At 39.3% G+C, this 26,388-nt stretch overlaps 3 protein-coding genes across 9 annotated transcripts; 2 read left to right on the top strand and 1 right to left on the bottom strand.

Annotated features, from left to right (window-relative positions):
• The first annotated feature begins 133 nt into the window (after positions 1-133).
• srrd (SRR1 domain containing) lies at positions 134-3,205 on the top strand. The gene is made up of 6 exons (XM_004072417.5): positions 134-426; positions 537-577; positions 665-843; positions 929-1,027; positions 1,132-1,283; positions 1,361-3,205. Exons 1-6 carry the CDS (start codon positions 284-286, stop codon positions 1,599-1,601), a joined length of 855 nt encoding a protein of 284 aa, XP_004072465.1. The 5' UTR covers positions 134-283; the 3' UTR covers positions 1,602-3,205.
• si:ch211-166a6.5 (clustered mitochondria protein homolog) lies at positions 1,842-14,551 on the bottom strand. Of its 2 annotated transcripts, XM_078952880.1 has the most exons (29): positions 14,442-14,551; positions 14,072-14,345; positions 12,902-13,011; positions 12,611-12,782; positions 12,095-12,232; positions 11,859-12,013; positions 11,627-11,781; positions 10,261-10,383; positions 10,030-10,162; positions 9,868-9,960; positions 9,431-9,597; positions 9,113-9,292; positions 8,581-9,012; positions 8,421-8,494; positions 8,236-8,340; positions 8,055-8,155; positions 7,831-7,983; positions 7,679-7,741; positions 7,335-7,567; positions 7,166-7,250; positions 6,048-6,201; positions 5,815-5,954; positions 5,512-5,592; positions 5,271-5,396; positions 5,068-5,177; positions 4,895-4,988; positions 4,694-4,819; positions 4,545-4,618; positions 1,842-2,997 (listed from the first exon to the last, which is right to left on the bottom strand). In XM_078952880.1, exons 2-29 carry the CDS (start codon positions 14,118-14,120, stop codon positions 2,478-2,480), a joined length of 4,146 nt encoding a protein of 1,381 aa, XP_078809006.1. In that variant the 5' UTR covers positions 14,121-14,345; positions 14,442-14,551; the 3' UTR covers positions 1,842-2,477. The 2 variants fall into 2 exon arrangements, with proteins under 2 accessions (XP_078809006.1, XP_011477520.1); XM_011479218.3 differs by lacking the exon at positions 14,442-14,551 and having other exon boundaries at positions 14,072-14,412.
• A 521-nt stretch (positions 14,552-15,072) lies between these two features.
• ddhd2 (DDHD domain containing 2) lies at positions 15,073-26,373 on the top strand. 6 transcript variants are annotated; one of them, XM_078952883.1, is made up of 21 exons: positions 15,073-15,382; positions 15,890-16,084; positions 17,326-17,384; positions 17,985-18,177; positions 18,867-19,057; positions 19,150-19,239; positions 19,438-19,558; positions 19,657-19,746; positions 19,830-19,971; positions 20,068-20,276; positions 20,675-20,724; positions 20,836-20,955; positions 21,053-21,148; positions 21,471-21,632; positions 21,743-21,769; positions 22,160-22,315; positions 22,514-22,616; positions 22,704-22,865; positions 23,075-23,182; positions 24,358-24,526; positions 24,628-26,373. In XM_078952883.1, the coding sequence occupies exons 4-21, from the start codon at positions 18,036-18,038 to the stop codon at positions 24,707-24,709; spliced, it is 2,220 nt and encodes a 739-aa protein (XP_078809009.1). In that variant the 5' UTR covers positions 15,073-15,382; positions 15,890-16,084; positions 17,326-17,384; positions 17,985-18,035; the 3' UTR covers positions 24,710-26,373. The 6 variants fall into 6 exon arrangements, with proteins under 6 accessions (XP_078809009.1, XP_078809010.1, XP_078809011.1 ...); XM_078952884.1 differs by lacking the exon at positions 21,743-21,769; XM_023958509.2 differs by lacking the exon at positions 17,326-17,384 and having other exon boundaries at positions 15,098-15,382.
• The last annotated feature ends 15 nt before the right edge of the window (positions 26,374-26,388 follow it).

The following is a 26,388-nucleotide window of genomic DNA, read 5'->3' on the forward strand; positions in this document are numbered from 1 at the left end:
TTTATTTGTTTGCATTTACTAAAGATTTGTGTTGGTTTTTATATAAATTTCTCTAAGTTAAAACAGCAACACCACACATTTAGGTTAATAAATTATGTGATAAAAGCTTTTATTTTGGCGTTACACCGGAAGACAAATGTGTTACACTTAAAACCGTCCTACGCGCTGCTGATTTTGTGGCGGAGGTGATTAGGGTGTTTGTTTTTTAATTATTATCACTGTTTTTTTTTCACCCCTAACATTTTATTATAGATCGTTGAATGATGGGAATGAGATAAAAAAAATGTCTGAAAGTGAGTGGCAGGTCGCTCGGCGTCGAAAAGGGCAAACAAGGAAGTTTAAATCTCATGTGCCTTTAAGTTCCACCAGCGTCCAAGAAGACCAGCTTGATGTCGAGAAAGTTGTCAGACGGATCAGGACCACTGTGTAAGAAATAAAATAAAAAAAACGGAAAACCACTCATAAACATAGTTCATTGTGCCTTATCGAGGGGAAAACTAATTCTGATATCTCATTCTTTACTCTCTGTCTCATAGGACTGAGTTGAGATGCGAAGAGTTTTGGCACAAATGGAAAGGTAAGTAAAACATAACCAAATTTTTTAGACATGTTTTTTTTATTTAGTGTGTAATTGAATTGTAACTCTTATGTTCCTCGTCCTCAGATGAGCTGCTGATGGCATCCACAGCATCAGCATCTGCAGAGAAGGACGTCACTGAGGAGCATCTGAAGAACACAGGTGATCAGCTGGAGTGTGTGTGTTATGGCCTTGGCTCCTTTTCTTCTTGCACTGCAGCCCGGTATCAGCTTGCCATGCTGCTTCTGCTGCTGGAAGTATTACAGGTCAGAAGAGAGCATTAGACTATGTTCTAACAAACATGTGTTATGTTTGTTTTGAGTTGCTCATTTAGTTTTTTTTCTCCTAAAGGTTTCCTTAAGGGATTGCTTGGTTTATGATCCCATATTCTCCTCTGGAGAGCAGGATGTCTTGAGGGAGCTGGGAATGACTGTACTCACAGAAAACGAGGTCATGTCAATTGTTTTTCTTTTTGCACTTCTAGAGAACAAACTGCTGATGTTATCACCGTAACTGAGATCTAAACAGACTAAAGTATCCGCTGTTTTATTTAGGAGGGGAAGCGTCTGGTGACCAAGCCCACTCTTTTTTATCTCATGCACTGTGGGAAGGCTCTGTACAACAACCTACTGTGGAAAAACTGGAGCTTACGGGGATTATACCAGCTTGTAATCATTGGAAACAGCTTCAATGGTATGAGGGAAAGGTTCGTAGAAAACACTGATGATGGAGCGCATCGTTTTTAGCAAACAGAGATGAAATAATGTCCTCTGTCTGTTGCAGAACGGTGGAAAGAGTGTTCAAACAGGAATACAGCTACATCAGTAAAGCTGTGGACCTCTGTGAGGAAAAAATGCTGCCTTGTCCTTCTCACATGATAGATGTCTTCAGTGATACGGCAGTCATTGCTTTTCCTCCCCACATCTTACACAAAGTGCCACAGACTAACTGGGCTGAGTCACCTGAACCTGAATACAGAGACCGCCAGGATTTGGAGATAATCCTGAAGGAAACTCAGAGCTGACTGGACTTCATTGAAATAAAATTTTGATATAAATTTTCAAACATGTAGGAAACTATTATGTTCAGATTTTTCACAAAACGAAAGTGGAACATTACAAATCAAGCCAATTAGTTAAAGATGGTTTTCTTCATGTATATGGCGTTATAGTACTTTCCATTTTTTTAGAACTTTATCCCCTTTCGCAACACTTCTAGCAACTTTTAAATTCATTTATTTAATGAAGCATCTCAAGTACAAAGCTTGGTTCCAAAAACACATTTTTATTCAAATAGTTTTGAAAATGGAAGTGTACTTCAAACTTAGGGAAAATGAAAAATGTAACCTCAAATACCAGCTTTGTTGCACAAGACTTGCATTATTAGCACCCCATACACTATCAACATATGTCTGTAAGTAATTTAATTAGAACCGATTAAAAACTCACCAAGAATTTATTTTGAACAAATTATTAAAACTTGGGAATACTTTTTCACAGCACAACACTCGACAGGATCAAGAAAGTTGAGACATCAAATCACAAAGAAGGTTTGAACAAATGCAACAACAAAAGAACAACGTTGTTTTCAGACAAAAGATTTAAAGAAAAAACAAGAATTTCAGTTTTTCTGTATGGAGCACAAGCATTGTTGAATAAAAAAAATGTTTTAAAAAATTGCTGGGCTAGTGTTAAAGTCAGAATGTATCCAAAAACATCAGCCGTTTAGTCACATTACAGCTGATCACCTCCTGTAATAACTATGGTGCATTTACAGACAGAAAGTTTTTTATGAATAAAGTAACACTCGTCCTGCTTTAAATCACATTACAGCTTAAATCTTCGGTTCGCCTTACAGCAGTGACTTTTAAACTCTCCCAAACCCAGTATTCTTTATGCCTTCACTCTTTAGCCGCTCCACTGACAGCGACACTGTCTGCTCCGTTTACCGTTTTACTTCCTGTTCCATTGACTGCTTTTGAACCAACGATATCTGCCCATGTCAGTTTACTCTTAAGGCTGGATGGGCTGACAGGGCTGTCCACAGCTCCATTCATTGCACCATGTTCCTCATCATTTTTCTCTTTCTTGGCATCAACAGCTACAGCCTCTGTGCTACTTTCTCCCTCATCTTTGCTCTGCTCAGCGGCCTTTTCCTCACAGCTATGAGCTGATACGGTAGCTGCAGTCTTAGATTGGTCTTCCGCAGGCTGCTGCTCCTGGATTTCTCCCCCGTTTTCCTCGGCTTTGTGTCTCCCATCCTGAACCTCCTTCCAGTTTCCTGTTTCCCTATTTGAAATTCCTTCTCTTGCGTTAATGAGGTCTGTAATGGCAGAGCCGGTAATCAGTTTGATTCCCAGTTCTTTGGCTGCTGCTACCTTCCGTTCCAGGTGCTTCTGCTTGAATTCATTGAACCTGTCACTGGAAAAACAAAAAGTAATTTGTCATATTTATGCAAGATAGAACAACTGTGGGAAAAAAAAATCATAGATATGATTAAGGTAATGTGTTTTTGTAAACATACTCGCACATTAAAAGTTCTCAGGTTGTCATCTATATAACTATGGAACAAATGCCTATAACATTTGACTAAAATATTTTATTAATAAAAAGGAAATTGAAATCATAACTATTTACTAAATGCCATCAAGACTTTTTTCAATTATTCTTACACGCTCACTTCCGATGAAAATTGTGTTTTTAACATGTTTTTTTGGCATCATTCTTTTTTATGTGGCATTTTTCTGATAATGAAGGACACATGTAAAGTAAAATAAGCTTAAAATTGCATTTTTGAGTATTTCTTAGATCCATTAACGTCTCTGTTTTCCTCCTCTGAGCTGGAATTCGGCTCAAAACTGTACAACTGGATGGCTCAGATATTCCTCGCCATTTTTGTTACACTACTAATGTTAGCTTGTGGTTGTGAGAGGATGTACACCAGCGGGAGAGAGTGTAAAACAGATGGATGACGGGAAATGGGGGTGGGATGCCCTGCGGCAACAGGCAAATTGGTAATGAACTTCTGCTGCACTGCAGAAACTATGTCCTAGAAAACGAAGCAGGTTTTATGATTTTGGCTAAAAGCGGAATAATCCAAATTTAAAAGACTACTGGGATTGCTTTTTCAAGAGATCAATAGATGATTGGAGTTAGTCTTCAAACAGTAATTCTGTTAGTTTGCTGAAAAATTGTAAATGAACATTTAACACTATTTCCTTTTACTTCTCTTGTTGCCTTGACTATTCAGACAGTACGGCTCAGACGTCACTCTTACTTTTAAAGCTAATTTTCCTCGTCTCTCCCATGCGCTGAGGCTCTGTCATGATCAGAGCTATTCCCATGCTCAGGGCTCCTGCAGGTTTCTACAAGTTGTATTTAAGACTTTTTAAGAACCACTTAAGGCCACTGGGAGCAGAGTTTAATGCCAGTTTCACACCCATAATGGCCAAAGGTGCAGCAAGCCTCTGACACATACTCAGTGGTGTCAACCAAGTGGAGAATGAACTTTCTCCTACCACGTCATGATAAAGTTGAACTAGCCCATGTTGAGAACAAGCCAGCAATATTAGTGAGTCATTTGGAATGCAACTGAATAGACTGACATTACTTTCTTAGTGACTTGAACATTTTTGCAAAGAAATTACTCTAAAGAAAGCCAAAAAAGACCAATCAAATTAATTACATTTTAAATCCTTTTTTAGTTTTGGATTTGTATATTTAATACTTATTAGATCGTTTTAGATCAGCAGGAACCATGCATGCTCGTTCATCTTCCTACACTCCATAAGAAGAAGCTGATAATCAAAAAACATCAAGTTCTCACTTTTCCAGAATAAATTAGTGCAGGACTTAAAAGAACAGCTCTAACCCTGATTTAGTTGAATATCAGGTTGGTGGGGCCCCACCAGGGTATAAACGACAACAACATTGTGGAATTATGCTTATATATTGCTATGAATGTGTACCTGCGTGAAATTCTTCTGATTCCTGTGACCAGAACCATCTGCTCCAGAATTGTTTCAGTTGTTGGGTTCAAGCACTGAAAACAGACGGGACAACAAAGTGAGTGGGGGTTTCCTCCTCTGCATGAGTGCTACATGGGTTCCTACCATACCTCAATGGTTTGCTCGGTGCAGTCAGCTCCTGCCTGTCTGAGAGTGCGCTCCACCTTCACCGCCTGCTTGGTTATGGTGCTTAGAAACTCTTTGCTGCAGCAAGTCTGTGGATGGTCCTCGCCAAACTTAAAAAGAAAAAAAAAATGAACAAACTCAAATGCAGGCCGTTTCGATGTCCGTTTTTCATTGCAGTCACTAACCAGTGAAGTGAAGGCCGTGAGTGCTTCTTTCTCGTGGGTCATGGCACTTCTGTAGTCACCCTTCCTGCACATCCACTGAGCTAGCAGATGCTGACTGCACATCCAGATGAAGAAATAGACGGATTATTGAAGTAAAAGAAAAAAAAGAATCTACGCTTTTAAAAACATCTTACGTGAGAGCAGTGTTAAAATCTTTGAGGCCAAAGAAGGAAATGTTGAGTCTCAGCGCATTCTTTAGGAACTGCCCGGTTGGATCTTCAGTCAGCATCAGGCCGAGACAGCTCTGCAAAGAAACAACATCAAACAAACAACAAACCGCAGTCAAAATGCTGGTTCATGGCATGTGGTGAAGAGCATCAAAGGCTCAGTAACTTACATCCACAGTTGCAGTGTATGGGTGGTCTTCACCGTGGATTGTGAGGATGAGTAGACGAGCTCTGAAGAAGCATCTCTGAGCCAGGGCTGTTTCCCCTCCAGCATATGCATACACTCCCAGGAGGGCCTTTTTGTAACACATTTAAATCAACCAAACGGTGACAACCAGAAAAAAACTACACATCTGTTAAAGCTTCTTATATAATAATTATATTGATTTTGGAGGTTGTGTCAATACTCACATATTGCTGAATGGTGTTGGGATGGTCAAAGCCTAGTACTCTTTCACTCATGACCACTGCTTTCAGCTGCACGCTCCGAGCCTTAACGAGAGTCAAAGTGACCACGAGTCATGACGACATTCAGACATCCTGAAATGAACACTCATTCTAGCCACTCTATAACCAAAGGAATGAAGTGTGGAGAAAAACAATGAACTAAAAAATGATCATTTGCCCTGAATGAGTCACTGCAATTCAGTGTGTCCCTTGCACAACTAACTGTGTGATTGGCAGACATTCAAAAATGAGTCAAAGTAGCCTTACTTCTGCTGATTTCCCCTGCAGGAAGGTCACCTTTGCCAAAATGCTGTTGCAGAAACAGGCATCAGGGTGGAGGTCATCACACACCCTACCATAGAGGTATGCTGCTTCCTTCAACTTCTCATGGGCCTGTTCCAGCAGACCTGCAGTTGGGAACCCAGCAAAATTACAGTGCAGTGTTAGATCTTTAAACCCATATTAGTCATGATGACGCCCATCAGATTTGGGTGACTTACCTTTCTGAAGGAAGTTCTGTGCGGCACGAAAGGCCTTTACGGCGTCCTCAGTCGGCATGTGAATGTGTTTGACCACAGGGAAGATGTTCAGAATGTCGTCTGGACTGATGGGGGCTTTGCTTTGAGTTTCCAGGAAGTAGTCTCTGAGTCTCAACTAATGTGAACACAAACAGAGAAATAAAAGTCACTTTTCTGTCAGTTTGCTTTTATTCCATTTCGCAGTTTTATGTAAATATATTTGCAGCTTTTGCTGTATGCTTGGGGCCTTTGTCCAGTCATGACAAGAAGAGTTTAGTATGATATATTCTTTTTACAAAGAACAGGTTTTTCTCCTCCAAAATAGGTCATAATTATGTGATTTTTTTTTTTTTGCTGGGTTTGATGAGATTTGGCTTTAAGCGTGTGCCTTTCTGAATGACACTTGAAATATTGGAAGTCTCTCTTAGATGTTACAAGCTCGCCAATTATTTGATCAAAAGATTATAAACTAGCCCCTTTTTCTATGGCAATATAATACTTTCAAAAGAGACAGAAAGAATTATTTGTTTTGTTATAGTCAGAGCAGATTTCTTTCCGGTTGTGGGAACAAGAACCTTGGATGTTCTGATCAGAAATGACCAAAATCTCTGTTTTTAGGTGCACACAAATACTGACGATCAACTCATTTGCTGTTTTTTGATAAGAAACCTCATGATACTCTTGTAAGTAGAGATTCAACTTGAAATAAATCTATTTTATTTTCCAATTTTGAGGGTTGAATTTATTAAGTTTCCCTTAATTTTAATGATCCTTTGGAGATGATGTGTTTGCATGTTCTGTTGCATCCTCAGTCCATACAAATATGCAGATCCTCAGGTTCTGCTCTCTTATCTATACTATAAAGACATCTTTTTAACTAATCTTAAGTGTTTTATGGTTTATCATTTAGATCTTTCCTTCCTCTTTATGTCTTATTTTTTTGTTGCTTATGACCTTTAATTGTTTTAACTGATGTTTGTTAAGCACCGTGTTTTTGACAGCATGATGATGAAAATTGGTGTACAAATAAAGTGATTGATTTTAATTGCTGATGGCGTAATACCTAGTTTGAACATGCTCATAGCAAATATATTAGTTACCTGCAGTCCAGTCTTCAAGCAGAAGTCTCTGAGCAAAGAGAGTTTTTGAAGGCCAAAGTGTTCCACCAGGTGGCTTGGACCAGAGCTGTCACAGAGAATAATCTCACTTCAGATACTAACCATGGCAAATTTGCATAAAAGAGTAGAAGGAGAGAGTGTGGAACCCCACCCAAGGCTGTCAGAGACGTCGTATGTTTCAGCTGCATCCTGGCAGACCAGATTCCACAGCTCAGCACCTGTCAGCAGGCTCCAGGGTGTGGTTTCAGAAGATCCAGCAGTGCGGCCGCGCCGCCTCGACTTTTTCTTGGTTTCCTCTCCAACAAAAGAGGCTGAGAAGTTTGGGACTAACAGGCAGTTGAGGAAGTGGCTGACTGCTGCAGAGAAACTTGGTACGTCCACACCCTGTAAAGACATATCCAGACAGTATTTCAGAAACAAGTGAACACCTCAATGAACAGAATTTATTCTAGAGTATTTAAAAAAAAAGGATAGTTCAAAAACTCTATGAAGCACCTGAAGGAAAGTGTTGAATACTCTTCTGGCTGAGCAGATGAAAATGTCTCCCATAACTGACCTCTGGTGAGGGCAGAAATAATGAAAAAGACTTAACTAAACATCTGCAAATGAAGGAATGTTTTTCATATTTCTGTTGATGAATAACAAACCATTATATGCCTGAGTCGCTCCTTGTGTTCTGACTGGATGATGGACTTGCTCACGTGCCCCAAGTATCGGACATTGATGCCTTTCTGGTGCAGCGCATGTTTAAGAGATGCTCCGTCCATTGGTGCTTCTCTGCTTTGCAAGCAACATTGTATCTACAAGCACAACTGACATGAGACCATTTTATTTATTCTAAAGCATGTCTGTGATACACACGACCACTTACAAAGGCTGGGATTTGATCTGTGATGATGAAAGCTGCAGCTTCCCTCAGCAACCTTTCCTGCAGATTTATTGATGCCTTTTCACTTGGAGGAAAAGCTATTCCTGAAACGCAGGAGGGATGAGCTCTAATGCCGTCCTGGAGTGTAAGTTTAAATAATTGAATGCTTTTTTTAAGCAAATACCTGGTGAAAAAACATTTGGGTTGAAGCGCATCTCAAAGATGATGTCACTAAGTGACCCCACTTCCTGACATGCGGCTCGCATGGCATCAGTGGACCGTGAGTCAGCTGTGAGGAGCAAACCATTATGTTAATTCAGAATTTTTTCAACAAAATTTGGATTTGAGCACTGACAAAAACAAACTTACATGCTAGTGCGCAGTTTTCAAAACCTCCATTCTCATCCAGCTTTTCTCTGACAAGCTGCGTGAATTGGGAGTGTCTAAAGGGAAAATGAAATCCGTATTTTATGAAAACTTAAAAAAACAAAAGTGCATTCCACACTGGTTTCTGTCATGCAGGACTTACTTGTGCTGGATGAAAGCCTGCACCAACTCCGGTCTCAGCCTGCAAAGGCGGTGAGGAAAGCTTCTTGGAAGCCCAGAAGAGGCACAGTAATTCCTCGGAAAGCCCTCTTTTTGACAGCCATTTTTCTCCAGCTCTTGTTCACAGCTTTTGTTTGTATTTTCATCTTCAGTAGGTGTGTGGCTTTCCGTCTCTGGACAAAAGTTAGCATCAGCAGGAAAGGTCCGAAACACGTCTAGTAAGTAGAACCGCCCGTCAGCTCCCAGAAGCCCCTGAGCATCCGCGGCAGTGAAGAGCGGTACTTTATGACCATTAGGTGTTAGAACAACGTGTCTCTGGAGGGAAAGCGATTTGGCTGAATGGGCCAAGAGGGCAAGCAGCTTTCTGCGATGGGGGGACTCCTGGGGTCCTGCATTCACCCCATAAAGCAAACCTCTGAACACAAAAGGAAAGGGCATTTAGGACTGACAGCCCCATAATATGCTCACAACACATGCAGTTTTACAGCAGCCTGGTCTCAGTTTAAAGTAACTACCTTGAAGCAGCATTGGATTCCTCTCCCTGTTCCGAGCCTTCTAAGCCAGGCGCCAGACCTTGAGCAGACAGTCGCACTCCTCTGTAGTCCACGATGGCTGTAGGTAGAGTGTGCAGTCCCTGCAGCCCCTCCAAGTCACTGTAAGCCTGAACGCCTTTTAGCTCCAGTCTCTGAGCTGCCCTGCGAAAACAGAATGAGAGGAAAAAGTGATTACGGTAAATAAGATCTATCTATATGAAGATAGAATCTTTTACCCTTTAAAGTTGAGAGCAAAACCATTTTTTGCTTGTTTATTAGTATACATGTTTCGTGTCTCACCTGCGACCCCTTTCATTGCCAAACATCCCACCGCCTGCCCCTTGGCTCATGAACAGGCCACCCCATAGGAAAGCTGGGTCCTCTGGGTTTCCATTCACTGGTTCAACAAACCCATCTATGATGGTTTCTGCTCCTTGCATGACAGCCCTCACAAATGCCCCGTTAACCTGAGGAGGAGAAAGTAAATCCCAACAATCACTACAACTTTTCACCCCAAATCATCAATGACCAATGAACAGATAGATGGTTCCTTCAGCAGATTGCAAGTGTTACTGTTTTTTCTTTCTTTTTGTGACTAGAATACAATGTGTGTTTTTACAAAATCAAAAAGCTCAGATAAGTATTTTATCTTTTTCTACAAATAAACAACTTGAAAACAATAAAATAAAATAAAAGTCCTTTTTTGAGGTTTAAATTTCATAACACTGACACTTAACCTGTAGAACAGATCGGTCTCTCTGCACCCTCTCCTCCAGACTTCCCTGAGGAAGATCTCTGGCCCCTTGTAACTCCTCATTCCAATCTGGAGCCTAAAAACCACAGAACTGCATTATTTGATTCCAAACACCTGTCAAAGAATTGCACCTCCCTCCACAAACCTGCGTTGCTGCCTGTTCATCCAAACCCAGCCTACTGTAGGAGTTTTTGTGGGCCCGAGAGGCACAGGGAGGTCCGAGCCAGCTCAGAGTGTGGTAAGGAGTGGGAGTCACCTCCACTGCTGGTTGCTGAGGCCTGAAGAAAGAAGTTGGAATTCCCTGCCTTACCCTGGTTGAACTCATATATATGTTCTTTAAAAGTAAAATGGAGCTCATGCTTTAATAGTGGGTTACCTGGTTTTGAGGGTGGTAAATGTTTGTTTGAAAGCAGGACTGATGTGACAGAGCAGGTCTGTGAGGCAGTGGTAAACTACAGAAGACTGTGCAGGGCGTGGATCAAATGCATCTTCAGTGGATCTGTAGGTGAAAATAAATTAATAGTCAACTCTTGTCATTCCAACCTGAAGCCAATCTAACTAATTAAAAATTAGAATTAGTTTTTTATGGTTTTCTGTTATTCTATATTTTTCTAATGTGACCAAAAATGATGTCCATCACCCTTTTTCAAAGTTAACCCACTTAAGATTATGTAACCCCGGTTGTCGATGACAGAGGTCAAAGGTTTTTTGTAGGTCTTCAACAGGTTGTCACTGTAGCTGCTACTTAGGTCCATTCCTTCATGCAGATATACTCAAGAACTGTGATGTTTAGGGGCTAGATTTCAACTCCTCCCACAGATTCTGTATTAAATTAGGGTCTGGAGACTGCCTAGACCACTCTAGACCCTTGAAATGCATTTAACGCAGACACTCTGCTCGGGCTATGTGTGTCTGGGAACATTTTCATGCTGGAAAATCCAGCTACGTTTCATCCTCAATGCTCTCACTGATGGAAGGAGGTTTCTGCCGAGAATCTCACCATTCATCCCTGGCTGAATACAGATCGGTCATTTATGTCCCCTTTGCAGAAAAACAGTCCCAAAGCATGATATTTGAATCGATGGTGATGTAGTGATTTACTAGCAGTAACCTTTGTTACTGTGGTCCCAGCTCTCTTCAGGTCATAGTCCACTGCCCTTGTGTAATTCTGGACTGTTTCACCCCTGTTCTCAAGATCATTTGTACCCCACCAGGTAAGATAATCTGGCATCAGAGATCATCAGGGATCTTGTATTTCTTCCATTTTCTAATAATTGCTCCAACAGTTGATCTCTTCTTTCCAAGCTGCTTCTTTTTTGTAGATTGGTTCATGCCAGTTTTGTTCAGGACTACAATCTTCTCCCTGTTGTCCTCAGACAGCTCTTTGGTCTTGGTCAGGGGGGAGATGCTACAGTCTGACTGTTTGGGTGTGGACAGGTGTCTTTCATACAGATAGCCAGTTGAAACAGGTGACACTGATTTAGGTAACCAGTGGAAGATAAAAACGTTTTTTTAAGATGAGGCAACAGGTCTGTAAGAGACTGAATTTTCATTAGCTTTATGAGCCAAAAACTTATTTTCTGTATATTTATAATAAATATTACAGACCTCACTCATCTTTTTAGGTGAGACAATGTGCAGTATAAGTGTCTAAACAGAACCTTCTTTGCCCCACGGTGCAGCATAGTCTAAATGAACTTGAAAACAATTCATTTTTTTGAACACATTTAAAATTCAGCTACCTGTTGAGGAAGAAACCTTTTACACAGGACGTGATGTCACAACGTCGTCCCTCCACTGTAAACACTGTGATGTACATGAAGTCTCCCTGCAGCTTCCTGTGTCCTGGAGGTGGGTTCCAGCAACTGAGAGATAAGTCTTTCAGGTAACTGGGGACCTGAAGGTCAAAAAGACAGACGTTTGTTGTCTTTGTTTAAACTGAAATGCTTGAACAGATTCCTCATCTTATCACACCTCTGTCTGGGAGCTGTGAGGCAGTAGAGCCATGAGCGGCCTCTCCGAGGAGCCAGGGAGGAGGTACTCAGGTGGACTTCCATCCTGGCTGCTTACTTCTGATTTTGAATTGGTAACAGTACGCTTCTGGTTTTTTCCGTTTGGTAAGGCAGCATCTGCATAGGCACAAAGAGAGAAGTTTTCAATCAGTTTTTTTTACTGTGTTGCAGTCGGGTCTACGTTTCTTAAGTGCTTACCGGGAGCTTGTGTTTGCGTGACTGCTTCCAGGACGCTTGGTGAGCGTCCTTCCCTTAAAGCATCCTGAGGGCCAGGGGCTCTCAGCAGCTCCACAACACGGGCCAGATGCAGTCTGGCTGAGTGGTAAGTGTACGGCTCTGAAAAGACAAGCGTGACCAACTCTAAATAAAACTCACAGCAACGTGGGAAAGGTGGGACGAACTTGAGAAAAGTCTGTTCTCATGGAACATGCAGAGACGTCTGACCAAACGTTTCTAAACATCTGTAAACCAAAAAGTTTTGTAAAAAAAAGAAAAAAGAGTTCAGATTTTCTAAAAGTTAAGGAGGGGGATTGGTTAGCATAACCTTTAAAAATTGCAATGACGAAATGGAGTTGCATCCAACTAAAACATTTAAATAAATTATTAAAATACAGGGGGGAGGGGGGGGGACACTTTTACCAAGACCTAAATGTATATTTTATATTTTGGCATTGGTGAAAAGATTCAAAATTATGCTCAAAACAAACGAACTACCTTCTACGAGGCGCATGCTGACCCCTGCTTTCAGACCCTTGAGGCTCTGCAGCTCTGCAAGGGGATCCAGAGTCTGACCAGCTAGAGCCAGAGACAAGTTGGAACGTGGACAGACCTCATTTCTCGAAAGCACGTTCAATATTGCATCTTGAACAAGCCAAAAGCCATTAACCTATAAAAACAGAGATCATAGATGTCCTTTCATCTTGGATATTTAATGAGCATATACAAACATTTATGCATGTATTAATCCATGTAGCACACACTCAAGCACAGTAAGACCTTTTGTACCTGCAGTTCAAATGGCTCCACCCCGGCTCCCTGGATTTTTACAGGAAAGGATGTCTCGTCATCTTTCTTGACGGCAACTGAATTATTGCCACTAGACTGGCTGAGTACATCTGTATGAGAGAGAAAGTCAAAGTAAAAAAAACAACATTAGGATAATCATTAAATTCTGTAATATTAATAATATAAAGCCAGTTTTCCCCCCTTGAATGACAGGAGATCTACCTGGAGAGGGTTTAAGACTTTGCCTGTAAGAGTGCCTGGGGGGATATGAGACTACATGCATGCAAATGACAGAAATTTGGAAGTGGATTAAACCTAGTACTCATTTGCTGAACCACAATCAAGGAAAAACAGGACTCGGCATGTTTAACCAGCTTCAGTAAGACTAAAACCTGTTGAATTTGCCTATAGCCTTCATGTCATCCTGGGGTGAAGGGACAGCCACGCCCAGCATTGGCATGTGGAAGAATCAGAGGTAGACACAAAGAATAAAGGGGAAAAAAATTCAAATCGGGCAGTGGAGTGCACTGGCTGATAGATGTCAGCTTGTTAAGTGTCTATGTTTTCAGCATACAAAAGAGTCTGTGTTCTTGCTGTCAGTTTGGGAAAACTTTACTTTTGGAAAGCACACCCCCAAAAAATAGCTGATCTTGATTCGCTGTATGAAATCCCTCCTCCCTGCAAACCTGAAGCCAAATTTTAAGCTCCGCGGACAGCAATCCTGCTGAACTGCCAACAGAGTTTTAATATTTTATAAGCAAAGAAACAACTCAGGAATGTTGAAATGCACCTTTTCAAACAACCATTACTTCTGTGTAAAAATAAAAAGCTTTCATTGCTGGTGGGGGTGTAATCTGCATGCAGTGGGTGATATCCTTGAAGATTTATTTTGTATTTAAAGGTTTAATGACTGTAAAAAGGTGATTATCCAAATTATTTTAATAAATCATAACTGGTTTTGCAGTTATGTCAGTTATGACATGTGTGCATGAAGAAGACTCCTACCATAAAAATCCTTGGTCAAACAGCAGCTATTCTGAAAAGGCTACAGCAGATTTGTGCAGAGCAGCAGATCAGTGCCAAATCTCCCACACTCCCTCCACACATTTCCAGTGTGTGAGGAAGGCAAAAAAACAAGTAGAAAAAAACATGACTGCAGGTTTTACTCACCAGTCTTAACTTGATTTCTCCCACCTCCTCGTCTAAGTTTGTCCTTCATGGCTTTGGGTTGATTCCCTCCTTTGCGTTGAGTTTCTATTTCTCTGAGCTGATTCCTCCTTGCAGAGTCCTTTTTTTCCTGGTTTTCTCTTTGCAGCAGCAGTGGAAGAAATGTACTGTACTGCTGGACGATCTCTCCCAGTAGAGTGAAAGTGTTTTGCTTCCTCTTCAGTTTTGTGACTCCTGCCCCTGATCTATAGACAAACTTGGCTTATCTTTCCTCCCTCTGTAAGAAAAAAAAAAGGGGGGGAAGGCCACACCCTCTTATTGCTCCACACAAACTTTGTTGGACTGGGTGTGTCTGTGTTGTAGCTTTACTCACCCGTCTTCCTTCAGGCATGTTTCACTCCTCCCCCCACCTTGAGTTAGATGAGAAAATTATGCACATGCAGACGTTCACAAGTGTTTTGACCTCGGTCAACCGACCGCATTGCCCTGAGCCGCAGCGGTGGAGTTTACTTATAACATCTTTACACCAGTTTTACTTTTGGTTCATCAGCCTTATGATGTAACTTGATAAGTATGATTGCAATGTCACAGAATAAACATCGGCTCTCTAAAGCCTGTTCAGCTGAAAGAGTGAAAAGTCAAACCTTTTTTATTTTATTTTGAAAAGTTAGCATGCATGTAAAGAATCTATAACATGCAGACGTATTAAATAAACACACAACAGAAAGAAAACACGCACGCTTAATGTGTTCATCTAACAGTATCACAAAACTTAAACAGTATCACAAAAAACAAAATGTTGTGTTTGGTTTAGACAACTTTTATTTGGGGGGCGTACACTCCACTCGATGTGGTGTGATTTAATGTTACATTCAGTGTGCCTCGTAAATCTTGATTTTAAAAATAAGTTATCAAGCTATTCCTTCAAGTCAACACAATATGTTTTAAAGTGACACTTTAATCTCTGTATTTTTCTTACATAGCAATTTATTTATCACATAAACGAAACGCTACATTTGGGCTCTTAGATAATCGTGTAATGGGCGTGACTACTGTTTTTCTTTTATTACGCTGACAAAAAACATTTATCAAGTCTTTATGGAAGATTTGGGCGTTGCTCAAAAGAAGTTTAAATAATTCTGTTAATCTTTCCTTCTTAGGCAGACTAAATTGAGTTTTCTTTTATTTTTCCGACTGTACTTTAACGTGTCTCGCTGGCATTTGACAACAGATTGTCCTTGGCTAGCCGTGTTAGCATGAACAAGCTAAACAGCGTACTCAAACTTCCCCGTTAAAGTTTACGTGAAGCTGCAGGTGAGTTTAGTTAACAACGGCTTATGTGTCCATTATATTTTCACGCAAAGACTAAAAGTAAAACAAGGAATGAAAACAATACAGATAGTTACTACTAGCTAGCATAAGCTGCATCATCATGATGATCTGTTGTTGTCAACATTTTGTTCTGTTTTTACAACAGTAAGAGTAACCCCTGCTACAATTTTTTTTCTTGCTAATAATATCCGTAAGTTATTTAGTATCTTACAATGTAAAAACGTACAGTAATTGTAGCATAACTTCATGGAAAGCTGCTAGTCTTTTAATCAATATAACTTATTACGTTACCTGTTGTCAATATGAATAGTTAATAAAGCTATTGGTAAGTCTCCCAAGAATATACTAATGACAAAATCTGGTTTGTTTTTCTATTTATGAACAGTTGTTATTGTGTTACACGCTTTTTCACCGAGGGTGCATTTGCTGTGATCGCCTCTCAATCCCCTTTACTGCTCATTAATCATTTGCTGCTGGTTATTATTCCAGGTTCCCTGGGAGAGGCCATCCTGTCGTCGTCGCCCCCTCCTCCCCCTCCCCCCGGGGAATAACTGACTCGGGCTAATGTCATCCAGTCCAAATGATCAGGGGGGTCTGTCCCAGGCGGCCTCTAATGAAAACACCCAAGACCTGTTTGGCAAGCCCACTCAGCCAGGGGCCAAAGCCAACACACCAGAAGAGCAGGTGAGGGTGTGGAAGGACAATTGGATATTAAGGATTCAGTTTCACTGAAATTAACTGAATTATCAAACATGTCACTCTCGAAATCAGACACACAATTCTTAATTTAAGAATCCTTTTTCTTTTCTTTTTCCTAAGGGCATGACAAATCTACAATATACGCATGCTCAACTAGATTTCTATTGAAGTTTGTTAACTTAGGCTATATTTAAATTCCCTCACTACTCACTAAAAAATCTATATGGTGCAGTGATAACAAATGCCTTAGATTTTCTATGCTCACTGCTTTTTTTAATGCCAAATATGACGTCACAGATATCCTGAAGTAAAAGCCTATTAAATATAAACATTTTACACTGTTTATGAATCCACGATATTCTGATGAAAAAAACTTGATGATTTTTAAATCATTTTAATGATTTTTAAAAATACATTGAAATAATTTTTTTTCCACTTTAAAAAACATTCAAACACAATGTATTGTAGTCTATATTTGCCAACCCAGTGAGCGTTGATGCACTCCTGAGTTTTACAGAGATTCATAGAAAATTTCTAGCACTCTGGATTTTGGCAATTGTGGATTCGGACAAGCCACCAAAATTGTAAACACACTATATGGCACACTAAGTAGTGAGTAGTGAAGAAATTCCGACACAACCATAGTCTTGTGTAATTCACTTCCATTCTTCACAGGACACAGACATGCCTCAAAAATTTTTAGTCAAATATTCTTTTGTCAGAGTGGCTGTTCTGTAAAATTCTTTAAAGTCCTAAATGTAACTTTCTTAAATTTATTGAAACTGGTGGAGTTGTTTTAGCCAGTGTAACTTTAATTAGTTTAGCAGATTGTTGAAAGGGAGCTGATTGCCATTGAGAATGAAGTATTTAGTGGGAATTTAGTAAGAAAGTAGGTGGGGAGTTCTAGAAAAACTAATTCTTGTTTTGACATTTAGAAATGTTCAAGACATGTGAGAAGCAAACACATTTAACCAAACATGGTTAAAAATAAAAAAGCAATTTGTATGTGGATTCTGAGTAGACGTACTTTAATAGATAAACTGAAGAAAAGACATTTGTATAATTTTCCCTGTGGCATTATGTAACAAAAATTACAGTTATGCAAAGAAGTTGAGGTGAAAAATCTCTCCCTGCGCTCTTGTCCTCAAAGATGAATACGGTATTTGCATTCTTTGTTCTGGAATTCACAAAGTCACACTTTTGACTGAGTGTTTTTTTTTTTTTAGAGTTTTTTCTTCACCCCAGTGTTGTAAAACATCCAGCACAGCAATCATGGCACACAAAGGTATTTTTATCAGCTAGTCAATGAGATTTATTTTGTTTTCCAGTTAATTTATAATCTGATTATAAATCCGTCCGTCCACAGCAGTCACATTTATCCCTAAACTGCAGTGGGGATTTGGCAATTGTGTACCGTGTGTGTGCGCTTGGTGTCAAACAGTGGAAGCTCTCTTATCCAGCACAGCAAAGGAGGGAGCTGAATTGTCGTTTTTTTTTTGAACGATAGAAAGAAATTCTGATAAAAGGGGTAATTTAGTTATTTCGGCAATGGAAAAAGAGGCAAGACACAACATGTAAAGTAGAAAAGATTAAAACAGGCTTTAACTGAAAAGAGGCCTGCTTTTTTGTTTTGGTGTTTAAAATATAACTTACTTTTTTGTTGTGTTTAAGCTTACTTGTGAGCATTTCACTAAAAAAATTCAGGTAGCTTTGTTTTGACATTTATTGGGTAATGAGGTGCCGAACAGTAGTTTGCTATGTAGTGAGAAACTAAAGATGTACAGTACTGTCTTTTGCAGACATCAGTTATTTTTACATATTGTTACAGTTATAGAAGAACATTTGAATTTCAAATCCTAATCCCCATGTCACATGTTTTCTTCAGCCCTCACGCTTGCTAGATGAGGCCTCTCCTTCATCCACATCTTCTTATGAGATGGTTGACGAGGAGTCGGTTCCAGACCCGTACAAAGACGTGCAGCCTCACTGGTATTTCTGTTGTCGGGCTGATGACAGCACATCCTGGCTCCCTTTCAGCAGAGAGGACTCTGACAAACTAGAAAACACATACACCACTGGTAAGAAACAATTGGTACTTTGCATGTTTTTACAGACAGGAACATGGAAAATGCTGTAAAAAAAAAAAAAAAAAAAAAAATATATATATATATATATATATATATATATAAAACAGTTCATTTTAAGGAATTTTTGCTTTTATTTTGCTGTTTGTTTGTTCTATTGGATCTAATCTGATCATTGGATAGACTCAAGAGGAGTTAATCCTTTAAAGAGGAAGTAAACACACAACTTGTTATTAAATCAGTAAATCACGAGGAAATGAAGACTTTTTTGTCTACATTCCTAAGCAACTATTTTATTTGGTTCAACATTTTGTTAGTAAAAATTCTAATTTTGTTCACTAATCCTTTATTTTGGAGAAAATGATTATAAGTAATGTGTAATTTTAGTTAGTAGTGGTATTCAATTGTAAATAATAGTAAATGTGAATTCATTTAATATTTCTGTAGTGCTATTTAACACTAATTCTAAAGTACTTATCAGTTTTGTCAGGAACATTTTTTTATTGCTGTACCCTTTCCAGTTTAGCTACTCTTTCATGTTTTAAATATCACAGATATTTAAACTCATAGGAGAGGTTTGCCTTCACGTTAATATTTTTGCTATAGCAGAAAGCCTGTTGCAAATCTTAAGTTTTTTTCTCTTTTGGTCAGAATAAGACATGGGATCTTTATCCTATCTGCAGGAAATCAGGACGAGGAAGTCGTAATTGCTGTGGATGGGGAGCGGTACGATGTACATGTCAAAGAGAGAAAGCGCTATGCCGTGTATTGGGAGCAGGCTCCCACTGAGGTCCGCCGCTGTACTTGGTTCTACAAAGGGGATAAGGATACTCGGTTCATGCCATACCCTGAGGACTTCAGCAAAATGCTGGAGGTATTCTGAACTTTAGCTTTTCCACACTTTGTTCTTTTCTTAAGACGGTGTGTTACTTCTTCATGGATCACACCCATTCTGTACTTGCTTAGGAAGCATTTAAAGAAGCAGTGACTTCAGACCAGTGGAAGAAGAAAATTGACTTTCCTACAGGGGAGACGGTCATCATACACAACCCTAAAGTGAGCTGTGGTAAAATGTTGATCATATTTAATAAACTGCATTATTGCTGACTCCTATTTTGTAATTTTCTTAACACACTATTACAGCAAAAGGGTGACACAACACCCTTAAAAAATCACTAAAACATTTAAATTATAAAGAATGAGCTCCAATAGTCAATCTTTATTTCTTAAGCCTGTTTTGTTTACTCTTCTTAGCTCATAATGCAGTATCAGCCAATCGGATTGCAGGACGACTGGATTTCCTCTCCGTCAGAGCAGACTCGACCTCGCACCGTCAAGAGGGGAGTTGATAGTATCCCTATTGACATACCTGATGGTATGTGTGTTGGTGTTCTTTGCTATATTAATATTTTCCTTTTGCAAAATAGAATTTCTATTATTTACTTCAAAATGTAAAATGAATGTTTGTTTTAGGGGAGCCTGATAAGGTGGATCATCTTGTTTTCATGGTGCACGGCATTGGCCCTGCTTGTGACTTGCGTTTTAGGTCCATCATACAATGTGGTAAGTTTGTGTTATTGTGTTCATATCAAACAGATGCATTAGCGTGTCTTTTGTTCGACCTTTTGACCCTTTTTTCTCTCCAGTAAATGACTTTAGGAGCGCCTCGCTGTCCCTCCTTGCGTCCCATTACAAGCGAGCGCAGCAGGACGGGCTGGTGGGCCGGGTGGAGTTTCTACCTGTCAACTGGCACAGTGCTCTACATGGGGATGCCACCGGTGTAGATGAGTAAGTGTCAAAGTAAAGACAGATATTTCAGTCACTTTACTGTTCATAATATTTGTTAAACTTGTCTAGCTGATGTGCTTCTTTTTTCATTTTTAGGGACATTCAGAGGATCACTTTACCCAGCATCAGCAGGCTAAGGCATTTCACCAACGACACACTATTAGACCTATTTTTCTACAACAGCCCAACCTACTGCCAGACCATAGTAGACACAGTGGCCTCAGAAATCAACAGGCTTTATGCCCTCTTTAAGCAGAGGCACCCGGACTTCAACAGGGCTGTTTCTCTCGTGGGCCATAGCCTAGGTCAGTATTGCGCAAACACAGAATTAAACAAGGATTGCACGCTTGAAATATAGGAAATGTTTCATACCAGTAGAAAAGATTGTTTCTTCAGATAATACTTTGATCTTAAAATAGATCAAAATTTTGCAAGATTGTGAGCAAAATGAGATGTGTTTTGTGAGAACCTCTATGAATGTTTTGTACAGCTGATTAAGTCTTACTGTTTCACTCTCTTTTGAACAATTACATTGGAGATGACATTTGTCTCATTATGAGAGATTAGTATTGTTGTGTCAAAAAGGTACCTGATGAAAGTATGTTCAAAAATGTGGTCTGTGGGAAAACAGCTGTATTCTAGAATGTGAAAACGCCATTTGTAAATTCTTCTACTGATTCCTAAGATTTTACTTGCTCTGTAGGTTCTCTGATCCTGTTTGACCTTCTAACAAATCAAAAGACGGAATCAAAAGTAAGAAAAAAGAAATGACCTGAAGTTATTGTTCCCTTTTTTTTAAAGGAGTTGCCCCTTTCTTTCCTATTTAGACAAACAATTGACATATCCTGCCTTTTTGTGCTTAAGGTACCATCAGGGGATCCTTCTTCTCTAAGCAGTAATACTCTGGAGCAGATTTTAACCAAACTGGACCTAAAGCAATACCTGGACATACTTAAATCAGAAAACCTTGACCTGGAATCACTGGTATAATATACACAAATCTGTGTTAGACATAATTTAAAGTGCTGATAATCTTTATTTACGCTTCACATAAAAAAAAAATGTGTTTCTTCTCTCCTAGAGTCTCTGCAAAGACAGCGATCTTAAAGATTTGGGAATTCCTCTGGGACCCCGGAAGAAAATCTTAAACTACATCAAGAGAAGGTGGCTCCCAGAGGTCAGAAGTTGGCTCATATTCTGGAAATTCCTGCTTTAAGTGATCTAGCTGGAATGTTTTTTTGGGTTACCATTGTAACGGCTAGATGTGCCTAATGTTTTTTTTAGATGGCTTTTAATTTCAAATGTTCAAACCAGCAGGTATGGTGTTTATACATTCATTTAGTGTTTATTCATGTATAAAAAATACATGGAGTCTTAATGCAGCCTTTATTTTAGTTATTTTCTAGAACTAGGCCTTAATTCTTTTAATTAATTCCAGTTGTATTTATGAGGTAAACTGCATTTAAACAAATTCATACTTTCTTTTTTCATCTGAATAGGAGTGCAAGGCAGCAGCAACACTGCAGATGCAAGATCCCCAGATTCCAGGTCACGACGCTGACGAGCTTGCAGGATTGTCGTCTGAGCAGTCCCGTTTCTACAGAGCGCAGGCTGTCACCAGCGCCGTGGACTATGAATACTTCGATGTCGGCATTGGACAGGTAGCACACATGCACACAAAGTTAGTGTGTATTTTTATTTTGTTGCGTTGTAGATGATGCTTTGGGCCATTACCTTCCTGCTTTTATTCTTACCCCGCTTGCCTGGACAGAACAATGGAGGCATAGCCAAGGGACAGGTGTGTCTCCGAAAGGCTTTACGTAAAGCCTTGTTATGTGTTGTATCTCACTTTGCCTGGAGTTTCTTTTGCATTCTATGAAATCTTGTCAGAAAATATTCTCGTGCCAGTTTTCTCCAAAAGTAGAATTTTCCATGGCTTTGCCACTTTTGTGTGCTGACCAAAGCAGAACCGCACAACTCGAAGCCACACGTTTGTTTTCACTTGTCTTGCATGAGTGGCCATCTTCTCAATTTTCTCCTGCTCTTCATCATTCAAGACAAAATGAGCATTGTGTAATCTCCATCTGTCCCTCCAGGTGTCCTCATTTGAGAAAAAATCCTCTTGAAATCCCCCTCAAGCAGCACGATTAATAAGCCCATTTTTCTCACCAAATCTTCTTTCTCGCAGGTCTCCATTGATTACCCGCAATTAGCATTCCAACCTCAGGCCTTTTTTGCTTTTGGCTCCCCAATTGGAATGTTCCTGACGGTTCGTGGACTCAAGCGCATTGATCCAAACTACACTTTCCCCACATGCAAGAGCTTTTACAACATCTACCATCCAGTGAGTACTTGTGTGGTTTACTCTCAAATACCCTTTATCAACTGTTTGTTCACTGGGGAAATCTTTATTTTTTTTTTAATTGCAAAACGTTGTTTTGATGAACTTTTACCTTGGGAGCCATGATAAAGAATTACTTAAAACAAATTTTGCTTCCACAACGAAGGAGACTATTTGTCTTTCCTTTCATCCTCTCTGCAGTACGATCCTGTTGCATATCGGATTGAACCCATGATCGTCTCAGAGGTGGATCTGGAGCCTATGCTAATCCCTCACCACAAAGGCAGAAAGAGAATGCATCTGGGTTTGTCTCTTTTTCATTCACTGCTGCAGAACGTGAATGCTTCAAAGCTCTTGCTTTTAATTGTAATTTTTAACTCTTTTCACATAGAACTGAAAGACAGTTTGACTCGAATGAGTATGGATCTGAAGAATAATGTACTGGGATCCCTACGAACAGCGTGGCAGTCGTTTGCCAGAATACCTGTTGCCGCGCTGCCTTCTGTGGAAGAAGGAGAAACATCCGCTGATGCAAACCCCCAAGAGGCACAGGGTAGGAACATTTAGTTGTTTGTCTTCCCTGCTATGATGGGTGGTGCATTTGTGCATGCGAGAGGAAGCACAAAGGCCTCAAGAGGATGTCTAACTTAGTCTTCCTGTACTTCTGTCATCCCATTCTGCATGTTCTTTGCCCTCCCACCAATCTGTTTTACTGCTTCCTTGCCCTCCCTCTCACCTTTACCCTTTTACCTTGTGTCTCAGCTTCAGCAGCAGATAGTAATGCTGATGCTAACAAAGGAGACAGAAATGCTGATATTTGGAGTAAAATACTGGAGTGGCCCGGGGCCATTCATACGCATTACTTAAAAGGTAAGCCAGGCTGGTGATGAGACTAGAGAGGCTAGAGAAAATCGTCATGTTAACGCTTACTTCTGTGATAGATATTTCTACAATTTTGTCTCAGAAATCTCGAATGATTTTGCTGTTACACCACTATTTATGACAAAACAAGTTAACTGTTTTATTAACAGACTATTTACGATTCCATTCAACAGCAATTGTTACATAATGTGTCTCATTTTTGCCACAGGCCTTTAGTGTTCCTTTGCTTCTCCTTCGCTCATGCATAATCACATCCCCATCTCATAGGTTTTAAGCCATTTTAGACTAAAGTTGTTGACTTACCTGGCTCTTCCCTGAGGCTTCAATCCTTCTATAAGGTCTCTTTGGAAAATTATCAAAAATATTTGGCCCTCAAGCAGAATTTTGTTTGACTGCTGGTGAGTGAATACTCCACTAGCAGTATTTCAGAAATGACAGTTTCTTCCAACATAAGTAATATTAAGTTATGTAATATGAAAGGTTATCATTTTTGTCAAGACAGTACCTGCTCTGCTATATTACACGGATTTGGCAGAAATGCAACATATGCTTGTGTGAAACTGGGATTTATTTATGTATTTATGTATGTATGTATTTATTATTTTATTAAAAAGTATGTATTATCTCTTAACTAACCCTACTAACATTTGCTCTTCATAATCTCTGCTTCATTTTAATTACTGAAGTTCAAATTTGTGCGTAATCATTGAAAATAATTATTATTTGTGGAATTTTAAATCAGACTCCTCAGAATTTTTTTTTCTGGTTTATAAAACATGGATACTGAATGGAAAAAGCATTGAGACAGTTCTCCCAGTGCAGTTCATGTTACTTTATGACTTTAGTCCTTGTCCAACTCCAATGGCAGCATCACTTACAAACTTCCAACAGGAACTGCCGTGCACTTTATTGTTGTAACATGTACTCCTAAATTGTTCAAACATTAACTAAACCCACAAATATTTCTGCCAGCAGAGTAAAAGTAAACTGAGCTGCACTGTTTTCATTCAAACTTTCTTAAAAGTTTTTTTTTCTGTAGTTACTTCATTATTTTTGTTTCAGTTTTTAAAAAAACATGAGCTAAAACCCACAGTGGCTGGCTTTTGTTTCCCATGTGCATAATCTACATCTGTGTCCTCATCTCACTTCTGTCTCTGCTGCAGGCGTCTGTGTGGAGGCAGAGTCCTCCATGAACGCAGAGCAGACAGAGAATTCTGAGATCAAAATGGGGATGCTGAATGGAGGACGAAGGATCGATTATGTGCTTCAAGAAAAACCCATAGAGAGCTTTAATGAATACTTGTTTGCTATCCAGTCTCATCTGTGTTACTGGTAAGTTATCCCTTTCTATAAAGAAGGAAAGTTCTATACCTTTGGTTGTTTGTTTTTTCTGATAATTACTCTTTATCACAATGAACTTTTTTTTTCTTTAGGGAATCTGAAGATACAGCTCTTCTGCTGCTGAAGGAGATTTATGACAAGCTAGGTGTGGCTTTTGAACAGCCACAACAATAACACTGTTTGAAGCATGTTTATGACTGTTTCATGAAAATGAAGGAGAAGGTTTGAAGCCACAGACTGGACAATCATCTCCGAGAATGCCTTACTGACTGAGACCCATCCCACTTTCTCTGACACTGGAGAATGTGAGGCTGCTGTCAGGTGATCTTTGTCCATTTCTTTTCTCTAAAACAGGTTAGCGGGGTCTGCCTGGAGTTTAATGAAGGTCTAACTTTTGGCTTTAAAATCTGATTGCACTTTCCAAAGCCACCTTTTTGCTTTTTCTGCAATGTTGCAGGTAATAGAAGTTTTAGGTTATAATCTAATATGTGTTTGAAAATGCTCACTAGAAATCTGAAAACAGCTTTGCACATGTGGCTTGTCAGTTTGAGTTCTTTTTTTTGTTTTTCAGACTCATACCGGTAAAATACACTTTTCTAAGTGTTGTCACAAGAGAAAACATTAAGCAGGCTTGAACAAATGAAACAAAGATTTAACACAATTAAAAAAAAAAATTCTAATTATTAAGCTTTTCTTGAGCAGTGAAGTGTTTCCTTTATTAGTCTTGGTTTTTACCTTTACAAATACCAGAAGCTTTTTGTTGAAGAAAAAAATGGCTGATATGTTGTCTGTTACAATTTTCCTGGCAGCTAAATTCACTTTTGCATCAAATCTTAAAACTTGGAAACATTTGCAGTGTTAGAGTGGTGGTAAATTTGTACCACTCTCATTTCACAAAGTCCCTCTTTTCATTAACAAAATGTGCACTTTGCTACATTGATATTTGATGTGGTTAAAGTTTGTGTAAGTTTGATATCTGTAACATTTCTGAATGAAGTAATCCTGATTTATTTTTTTTAACTGATGTGCAGAGAGTCAGGCTTAGAAACTGTGAGTTTGTCTTGTAATATCTGTCAATACTCCAAGTGTAAGTGTGTAAATCATGCTAATTGCACAAAAAACATTTCCATCCACTTCTCTCCACTTCTTTCCGATGTTCAGAACATCATCACACTAACAAATGTTTTTATTTCATTTTCATATATAGTCCAGGCATTGAGTGTGGGTGCTTTGCTTGTTTTGTAACTTACCCCGACCCGTTGGATCTTATCGGAGAAACACACCGGAGCAGCACACAAGTTAGCAGCATCTAACAAAACCAGCAACCAACTGGTCCTGGAGGATCAGAAGGAGTTACCTAATAAACAGTGATCACTAAACTAGATGCACTTATTTCAATTGAGAGTGTTTCTTTGTATACTCCAGATATCACACAGAGCACAAACATATGAAGTGGTCAAATGTATTGCAGATTGAAAAAAAGAAAATAAAAAGTAAATAGTTTGAGTTAAATATTTATTTTAAGCTATGCACTTTCAGATGTCTGAAGTTCTTTACTATAAAATGTTGGACAATGTTTGAGATGTAACATTTCATCACTTATTAAAACTGGCTCTTTTTATTTTATTCTATTTTTTTTATTCCTATCTGACACATTGTGGCATATATTGTGAAATGCATGTTTATATGCAAAACACCAAATTATTGACACCATGACTCCATAATGCCAGTTGCAGCAGTTGATGACATATGCCAAAAAGCAGATGTTTTTCCTGTAATCACATACTCAATAAATGTGGTTACGTGTTTTATGTGCCAGAATAAAACACTACTCCAGTCTTGTTGTGTTCTGT

The sequence above is a fragment of the Oryzias latipes genome, chromosome 9 (genome assembly GCF_053564925.1).
Source record: "Oryzias latipes strain Hd-rR chromosome 9, Olatipes_Hd-rR_3.1".
Taxonomy (NCBI): domain Eukaryota; kingdom Metazoa; phylum Chordata; class Actinopteri; order Beloniformes; family Adrianichthyidae; genus Oryzias; species Oryzias latipes.